General features: G+C 37.5%; 1 protein-coding gene across 1 annotated transcript; it reads left to right on the forward strand.

The window, feature by feature from the left end:
- Nucleotides 1–8140: 8140 nt before the first annotated feature.
- On the forward strand, nt 8141–9057 carry LOC117627388 (protein P21-like). The gene has a single exon (XM_034359463.1). The coding sequence runs from the start codon at nt 8141–8143 to the stop codon at nt 8816–8818; it is 678 nt and encodes a 225-aa protein (XP_034215354.1). The 3' UTR covers nt 8819–9057.
- The last annotated feature ends 730 nt before the right edge of the window (nt 9058–9787 follow it).

Raw genomic sequence — 9787 nt, forward strand, 5'->3', positions numbered from 1 at the left:
AGAACAAACTGTGAATGAAGAAATCAGTTTTTACATTTCTTTCTCTCTGTTTCAATTCCCTCTCCAATTTCCTTTAGTTTTATAACACGTTATCAGCACGAATTCGCTCTCAAATATACGAATTCTCTAATGAAACTCATCTCCTCAACCCTCTCCTCTCTCAGCGAGAAAACACATGGCCCGGTCTCCGCAAGTAAGAGGTCTCCCTCCTCAAGTTGCTCGCTTTGGTCTGCCATGGTTCTTTCGAAATCAACGACACTGGTACCCAGTAGCCCTCCCCAGACACATGGTTGAGGAGGAGGTGTATGCAGCGAACTGGACCCCTCTGCCTTCTGTTCAACTGCTGGTCCACCCCCACAGCTCTCGGCTTCAGCCGCAATTGTTTTGGACCCCTCTGCCTTCTGCCTTCTGTTCAAGGAAAGAAGAGGTAGAGGAGAGACAATCCTGCAGGATGCGGCCCAACCCCACCTATCTTTCCTTTGAGCTGATAATGAGCTTTGCCTTGGCCATTGACTGGCTGCTGGAGCTTTGCTTTGCTTTACCATACTTTAATGAGCTGACATTGATTTTCATATATATATATTCCCTCTTCAAAACCCATATCCACATTTCTAGATCTCCCTCTGAAACTTCTACACCATCATCAATCCATCACCATGGTTCTCTCAAAAACTGCTTCGGAGTCGGATGTTTCTGTCCGATCAAACAACAAAGCTTCCACCTCCTCTGTTCCAAGAAACTATCCGATTGGTACTCAGGTCATCCACCATGTCAAAGGTCTTGGTCAGATTGCTAAAATTTAAATAAATAAATAAAAGTTGTCGTTGAAAAACAAGAAAGAAGACAAAGTTGTCAACAAAAAAAAAAAAAGTTGTCAAAAAAAGGGGCTGTCGTTGAAAAGCAGAGAGAACAAAAGAAAAAGGAGGAATATGGGAGAAAGATGGAGGTGGGCGGTCAAGGCTACAGCAAATCCACCGAAAGAAAGAAAAATCCAATAAGCCCTCTGCCCCTTATGCTTTCTATTACTTTATTGTTTCTCTACAGTATTTAATAAGTCAATTGGTGCAGGTACAGTGGTAGCAGTAGAAAAGGAGGGGATAAAGGCAATTGATTTGAAAGCTTGGAGCATGCGTAATATTCCACTAATCACTTTTCCTACTTTTCTTATTCTATATTAATATAAGGATATATCAGTATAATAATATTATATTATTTGATTGTGGTGTTGATATGAACCCACAAATAATTGCCTTTACTTTATTGCAAATTTACTTTTATTTAAAGTATGATGTGGAATTAACCCTCATACTTTATGAAATTACTTTACTGTACATTATTTACTGTATGGTGTAGGTTTATTACCCATACAACATTATTTATTTAAAAGGGTGGTGCGGGTTTATCGTCCACGCCTTTAATGTCATTTAAATGTATGGAGCAGAATTAGTGCCCATACAAGCACATTTCTTTTATTTAAAGTATGATGTGGAATTAACCCTCATACTTTATGAATTTATTTTACCGCACATTTAATTTTATTTAAGGTATGATGCGGGATTAACGTCCATACAGCAAGCAATTTAATTTATGAATTTACTTTACCGACATTTAATTTTATTTAAAGTATGGTGCGGGATTAACGTCCATACAGCAAGCAATTTAATTTATGAATTTATTTTACCGCACATTTACATTTATTTAAAGTATGGTGCGGGTTTATCGTCCATACCAGTAATTTCTTTATTAGTAATTTATTTTATGGATTAATTGTGCTGTATGATGAGTTTTTACAGTATACAGATCAGGACCAGAAGTTCCTTGATCCTCATCATACAATTACATCAGGACTTGAAGATCCTTGATGATGATATTGATATGAGAGCTGGCAGTCTCTCCGGTACTATACTTGTAAACAAGAGATCGGACTTGAAGATCCTTGATCCTTGACATGTAAATAAGGACCTAGAGTTCCTTAATGATGTAACAGTACCGTATTGGTTAAAAGTGCCGTACACATGAATAATAACTGTACTGGCAAATGTACTGCACATATGAATAGATATGTATTCATGACTTGATGAATAGTACTATTCACATGAATAGTGACGTATGCATAAATATTAACCATTTTGGGTAAACCGTCACTATATACAAAAGGGAACCTGCAGTTCCTTAAACTCATGGATGAGCAATTAAATGAGATGCCAGAAGTTCCTCAAAATATGGACAATTATGTAAGGGCTTGAAGTCCCGAAATATGTATAGAAAATTGTAAAAATGTCCATACCATGAGAATATGTGATTTTGGCCTGAAGTTCAAAATCTAACAGTGTTGAGAACCTAAAGTTCCAACAGTTAAATGGACAACCCTTGAGGTATTATTGCAAATTGTGGTACACCACATATTTCTTTGGCATAAGAAATGATGAATTTAATAAAGTTCGATTTTGTTATAATCGACACCTCAAGGAAGAAATATATTTTGTGAATTCCGGTTGTTAAGAATACACCGTGAAATGGATAATATCAGTATAAACTTCAAATGATGAATTGAGGCTCCCCACATATTTTGTTATATCTGGGGCGGAAGCCCATGGATCCAAATATATGAGAGATCCTAAAACTTGAAGTTGTGGGTATATAGTAGTTAATGCTCTTCACTACTATATTGAGATATTATCGTGGCTTTTACTCAATTCATATTTCATGTCCATTTGAAAATGGCGAATAAATTATGAGTTTGGGTTTAACCCAGACCAAAAATTCTGGGCTCACATGCATGGAAATATGAGAGATTTGATGTGGTTATTTGAACCTATAAGGCACAAGGTTCCAGACCGTCATTTTGAAAAGACGTAAAAACCACATATGCAAGTTTAAGAACGTGCGCAATTATTATAAAAAGGAAAGGAACATACAACAGATAGATTTTTACACCTGCAATGAAGGTGCAGGCCCTGTAAAATCTATAAAATTACATTATGTTCTGGAAGCCTCTGAAGGAAGAGGACGGCGCCTCTTAAGCCTAGCCATGAGCCTCTCATGGTCTCCCAAAATTCTTTCATTTGAGACCTGCAGCATGTCTAGCTTTCTCAGTGTATCAGCAGAGTACGAACTCACCAGTTTCAACAAGGAATTATTCTCTCCTTTGAGTTTCTCAACCTCTTTTTGAGACTCATGAAGCATTCTTTGAAGAGAATAATTTTCAGTTGTTAGCTTCTGAACCTCGTTTGCTCTAACACGCAAACGATCAGCCAAGTTAGAAACAGAAGCAGCACTCTGAATGCTAAAAGCCATTGAGTCATCAATAGCCTCTTCCTCAGACCTCCCTGTCAACAACATTTCATCCATTGGAATAATGAAATTCCTAGCTACTGTGACAGCAGTAGCATCATTCATCATCACAGAATCATTAACTGTGAGATGACGATTTTGGGATACAAAGGATGGACGCCAAACTTTGGCGTCACTGGTTGTTGTGGGAGCATCATTTAAATTGAAATTATTTGGGCAGGAAGAAGAGGAAGCCATTTTAAGAAGGTTTCAAAGAAAGTCTTACAAAAACTAAAGTTTCAGAAAATGAAGGAAGTTGAGTTGAAACGCAGTTGCTCAATCAAGTTTTGCAAAGGCAATATCTATAGACGAAAATGTGGCAACTTTTCAGGATTCCAATATCTTCTCGAATCCCCACATTATCTTTTTCTTTCGCAAGAGTCCAAAACTTCACGTGGCCTCTGATAATGCCTGTCGGCACTTTCGGCATTTTCAAGTATTATTTTCAAAGCCGATCTTGCTTTACGGATTTCACGGAGCTACTTTTTCAAAAGTATCCCGAGAATCTCGCAATTTTCCCATGGTTAATTTGAAATTCACCGGTTCTACCTATTCATTGTATTTGTGTATAAATGTGTTACTAACGAAATTTTCTTTGCAGAAGACATCCAGTTTTCCCATACAAAATGATGCTATATCTACTTGTTTTTCTTATCATTAAGCACTTAATATGCCTGAGAAGCAAGACTATCTCTGATCATCCATTCAGGAAGCAAGACTATCCCTGATCATGTTTCTGCAAGATCAGGGAATTGTGAAGGCGGCCTTGTGCTCTAATCTCCTGAGGTCCTTCTAGACTAGGAGAATTGAGAGCTTGTTTTCTGCTCCCACCAGCTTCCTTCCTTGATTGATGAGCTGCTTGTCTGCTCCCACCAGCTTCCTTCCCTGATTGCTTACCTTATCTTGCAATCAATATCACAATTTTTTTGCATTTTTTCTCTTTTGCAACTCTCTGTTCATAAGAGATTTTATTTCTTTAGAATGAACATCTGAAGAAAGAATCCATGAAGTGATCCTAACTCTGAGAGTTATTGACAGAGAAAAGAATTGTGATTTTGCTTTGCAGGATATAACTAGATCATCAAGCACTACATTTACTGGGCCGATACAAGCTTGAATGATACTTGAGAAAAGTTTCTCCCACCTAAGGATGTAAGCAATACTTGTGTTATTTTATGCTTATATACTTATTTGATATTTTATCTTGAAAGGTAACCAAATGGGGAGATAAGTCCGTTCCAAAAGAATGGCTTGTATGTATCCATGAATTATTAATGCAAATTTTACAAATTGCAAGTTGGATACATTGATAATACACTGCACAAATTAAAGTCCCATAAGAACAGAATATGGGTATAGCAGTGATCAATATGATGCACGCCTGTTGCGTAGCAAATGATGTGGATTGAAGTCCCGAAAGGACAATCCCTTGACATGTCAATATTGATATTGTGCACGCCTAATGCGTTGCAAATTGTATGGGTTAAAGTCCCAGAAATTAATTGACATGTATATATATTAATCTGTGCATGCCTGCAGCATGACAGATATATGGTTCTAAATGTTCCAACTCCCTAAATGGAGATTATCCACGCCCTACTATAACATAACGCTCCATTGGAGGTTATAATCCACATTCTCACATAATAAAAGCCCCCTGCAGTGGCTTGGGTACCCAAAAGCAAAGAAATGCTTATAATTGATGCATGCGCATGCACATGAGAATGGTGGGATCATGAATTGATGAATGACAAATTTTGATTTTGGAGTAGCTACTCAAATCATCAATGGGCTGTGTTGATTGGAACCACGTTCAATTATTAAATGTCGACAATATCATTGGCCAAAATGGAATGAGGCAATTCCATTATAGATGAGAATGAACGTGAAAGAACAAACCCACAGTACGAACCCCAAAATTTGTTAATACTGAAAGTTATACTTGGGTGTTCGGAATAAAAGGGAATATACCTACTTTGTATGACACAATGTTTCTGGCAGAAACAAGGAATGTTGGGTTTTCTCCATATCTACAGATTCAATTGTGCCCCCCCTTATTGCACATTTACGGAGACCAACATGTTATCTTTAAGGGTTATTAAATGCACAAAGCATATCACCTGAAGTGATTCCCTAAAGATGTATAAATAGCTGGGTTAAAGCTATATAATGTGTCATAAAGTTTAATCCCTTTAAACAAAATCCTTGAAAGGATTGAAATTGCATGAAGCAAGTCCCTAAAGGACATGTGCCTGAAGCACAAAATCTGTACTCAATACTAATGTACATAAATTGCCTCAGTGAGTATATTGATTATTAATATGTTTGCAAACACATTAAAGCTTCTCAAGAGTTCCAGAAATATTTGTCTCGACTGAAAGATCGAGCATTATGCCAACGAGATTATTGCTTATACTAAGAAAGTATTGAAGCATTTTTATGAGGATTATTCGTTGGACACTTGAAGGATTTTCCGGAAGTATATTGGACCGGACATCGTATTTTCCAGATAGAGCTCAACTCCATCATTTTGGATGATGTGAGGCATATTTGATGCTATCTAAGCATAACACCATATACGGGCATATTTTTGAGTGAAATTATAAATAGCCCAAGTGTTATTAGATATGCGGACTCTGGAAATCTCTATGGTCGCTTACTGGAAACAGCTAGTCATGAAGTTTTCAGGGGGAGATATTCATCAGGGGGAGCATGGTATTCATAAAGACTTTCATACACTGTACTCTTTTTCCTTCATCAGGTTTTTATCCCACTGGGTTTTTCCTGGTAAGGTTTTAACGAGGCAGTGTCGCTCAAGATTGACTCACAGAAGCAGTGTCAACTATGATATTCAGACAGATGATCAACAGTATGGCTTCAAGATATTCTGCCAAGCATCAGGGGGAGCGTGCCATCAATACAGACCTTTCCACACTGTACTCTTTTTCCTTCGTCCAGGTTTTTATCCAACTGAATTTTTACTGGCAAGGTTTTAACGAGGCAGTGTCGCACGCATGTCCATATATACAGAATTTTATGTTATACATTGTTATGTACTCTTTTTCCCTTCGACCAGGTTTTTATCCCACTGGGTTTTTCCTGGCAAGGTTTTAACGAGGCATATTCCATATCATTTGTGGTCTCCAAGGGGGAGTGTTGTAAATTAATTATGTGTGGAGCCCACATGTTGGAAGGGGGCCCACACGTTGGAAGAAACTTTTGCCTACAAAAGAACCAAAACTAGAACAAACTGTGAATGAAGAAATCAGTTTTTACATTTCTTTCTCTCTGTTTCAATTCCCTCTCCAATTTCCTTTAGTTTTATAACATTAATATATATATATATATATGTATATGTATTATATAATATTATAAAAAAAGAAGTGTTGGGGGGTCTGGGACCGCACTGGTCCCTTAGTGCCCATTTGATTAAATATGCGCAAGTACGATAAGAGTTAGAATTTCTCTTATCTTTATTGAGACTTTTGTTGATGTTGATCAGTGGTTATCTACAATAACTAATAATTATAGTGGAGAGGACATTGTGGTTGTGGGCAGTGGATGGGGTCCGAAATTATAAATGCACTATAAAGTTTCCAACACAAAAAACCAACACCATTGGCCTTTTCCCTTTCTCCAACGGCATTACTAAACTTGGTTATAGACCTATAGCAAATTAATGATGATGGAGTAGAATTGTATGGAATATCCTCCTTCAAAAAAATAGAAAAGTTTGCAAACATCCGTTTAGTGAAATGACTCTCTCACATGTAACTTTATGTGCCATTCACATACTATAACACATGTGAAAAAGTCGTTTCATAAACGGATGTATGTAAGTTTTTTTTTATCTCTTTGAGATGCCGTATATGGACCGGTGCAACGCTAATGGTGAGAAGTTTCTTGGCTCTTTATTGAGACTTGCTATTGCTAGTTGGATAATTCCCATCGACACTGCCTGCTTAGTGCTCCTTAATTTAGTCAGGTCAATTAATTAACAACTGGCCTAACCCTTAATTATGTGGTGGAAAGAGTAGGTAGATAGAGCTGTACGTTCATAGCCAGCCCAAGTATACTCCAACTCTAAAACTAAGCTCACCAAACTAATTAAGGGAGTGAGTGGATCCTAAAGCTGGCTGACTAACTTCATCAACTTGTACAAGTCGAAGTAAACCACACCATGTCGAAACTTGGTCAATTTTCACCTTTTTCTTTTTCTAAATCAATTGTGAAATTTAAAGAAGATTTAAACTCAGAAAATCTAACTTGTCTTTGGTTGGTTTTTTTTTTTTTTTTTTTTTTTTTTTTTTTTTTTTGAGACATGCGATATTGTATTCAAGAAGAATCAAACTTAAGATCTCGATGCAAGGGTAATGCATTTAACTACTTAAGCTACAAACTCTTTGCACCTCCTCTTTGGTGGTTGATGAATAGCTATGTATATTTTCTGTTTATTAATAAAGAGAAATTCAAATTAAGAATATGTTCTAATATTGTATTTAATGGTGTTTTTCGTTGCACAATTTTTGCTTAATCACATTTTGTCTCATAACTGACTTAATTTGTAAAATAAAATTACATGTGCGACATTACCTACTCCCCGTGGAAAAAGTCTCTCATCACTTTTTCTAATCTCATGATAAAACGAAGAAGAAGAAATATTGGTCCTCTTTCCATGCGTGGAACAATGAGCTAAGAAAGTGACGTCCTTTTCATATTTATAATATGTCATATATGTCGCCATGCCCTGCTCTATATAAGCTTAAGAGACCTTAACAACAAATGCATAAAAAAAACAAATTGCATTATGAGCATCCTCAAGAACCTCCCAGCCTTCTGCATCCTATGTGCCACTCTCTTCTTTGCATCAACCAATGCAGCTAGATTCGATATCCGAAACAACTGCCCCTTCACAGTCTGGGCAGCAGCCGCGCCAGGCGGTGGACGCCAACTTAATAGAGGCCAAAGTTGGGCCCTAGATGTGCGTGCCGGAACCCAAGGGGCTCGCATTTGGGCCCGAACCGGATGCAGCTTTGATGGAGCCGGACGTGGGAGATGTCAAACAGGTGATTGTGGGGGTGTCCTCCAATGCCAAGCCTATGGCCAACCTCCAAACACCCTAGCTGAGTACGCCCTTAACCAGTACAACAACTTGGATTTCTTTGACATTTCCCTTGTTGATGGCTTCAACGTCCCTATGGACTTTAGCCCCACGTCTAATGGGTGCACCAAGGGCATCAGATGTACCGCTGATATTAATAGGCAGTGTCCTAACCAACTGAGGGCTCAAGGAGGCTGCAACAACCCTTGCACTGTGTTCAGGACTGATCAATATTGCTGCAATTCTGGGAGCTGTGGCCCAACAGACTTGTCTAGGTTTTTTAAGGATCGGTGCCCGAGTGCTTATAGCTACCCTAAGGATGATCCAACGAGCACATTTACATGCCCTGGCGGGACCAACTATAGGGTTGTGTTCTGCCCATGAAGCAGATTCATTTTCTAGGTCTATAATATCTATGAATAAGTCTGTGATCAAATAAAATTATGGTCTGAGCTCAGGGCTTTGTCATCAGCATATGTGGTGTGCATTATGTAGCAGCATATGTAATGGTGTGCATTATGTAGCACAAAGTACTTGAACTCTCACACTTGAGTTCAGTCATATCATAATTAACATCAAAGATGAATGTATCCTGCTTTGGATTCAGAATATTTTTCTTAATACTTGTCGATTTTGCTTCATTGGTTATAGCTCTTTCTATCACCAAACGTATATCTTCAGTGGCCATTCCTGGAAAATGGATTCATGGTCTCTCTAGGGAAGCTTCTCTTATTTTCTTTAGTTTATTTTTCAGATTGTTTTTAGAGTGTTTGGTTCTATCTATTTTGGAACCCAAATTGTCCCTTTAACTGTTTGGGCAGCAAAGTTTTGCAAACCTTCGAGTATAATATTCCACTAATTGTAGTATTTATTTTTACTTTGATTGAAGGCGAATGCCTGACTTTGAGAATTTCTTTTATGCTATTTGAGACTTCTATAGCTAACCTCGTCACTGCTGGCTCTGCTCGGTGCTCTCTTAGTCGAGTCAAAACGTTACAAAGTTGTATTTTTACTTTGGCGCATTAACCCAAAAGGAAATCTAAACACAAACATGTATACGACTCTTAGGAATATTAGGAAAGGGATCACTAGACTTAGGATATATGCATAACTGCGCTTAATCATTTGAGCTGCAAACTCTTATTAACGATTATCTAAGACTACTAATAACAATATTCTCTTTCATATTAGGAAAATGATGATTTTGGTCCCTCTACTTTGATTGTGTTTTTCTATTGAGTCTCATAATTAATTATATAAAAAATTCAACAATGGAACTCTATTGAATAATGTTTCCTCGTTTATATCATTTTATTTTATTGTGTGTTTTTTATGCATCACGTGACATAATAT

This window comes from Prunus dulcis, chromosome 5, assembly GCF_902201215.1.
Source record: "Prunus dulcis chromosome 5, ALMONDv2, whole genome shotgun sequence".
Classification (NCBI taxonomy): Eukaryota; Viridiplantae; Streptophyta; class Magnoliopsida; order Rosales; family Rosaceae; genus Prunus; species Prunus dulcis.

Coding starts and splice junctions, on each gene's coding strand:
- LOC117627388 (XM_034359463.1), top strand. CDS start 8,141: ATGAGCATCCTCAAGAACCTCCCAGCCTTCTGCATCCTATGTGCCACT.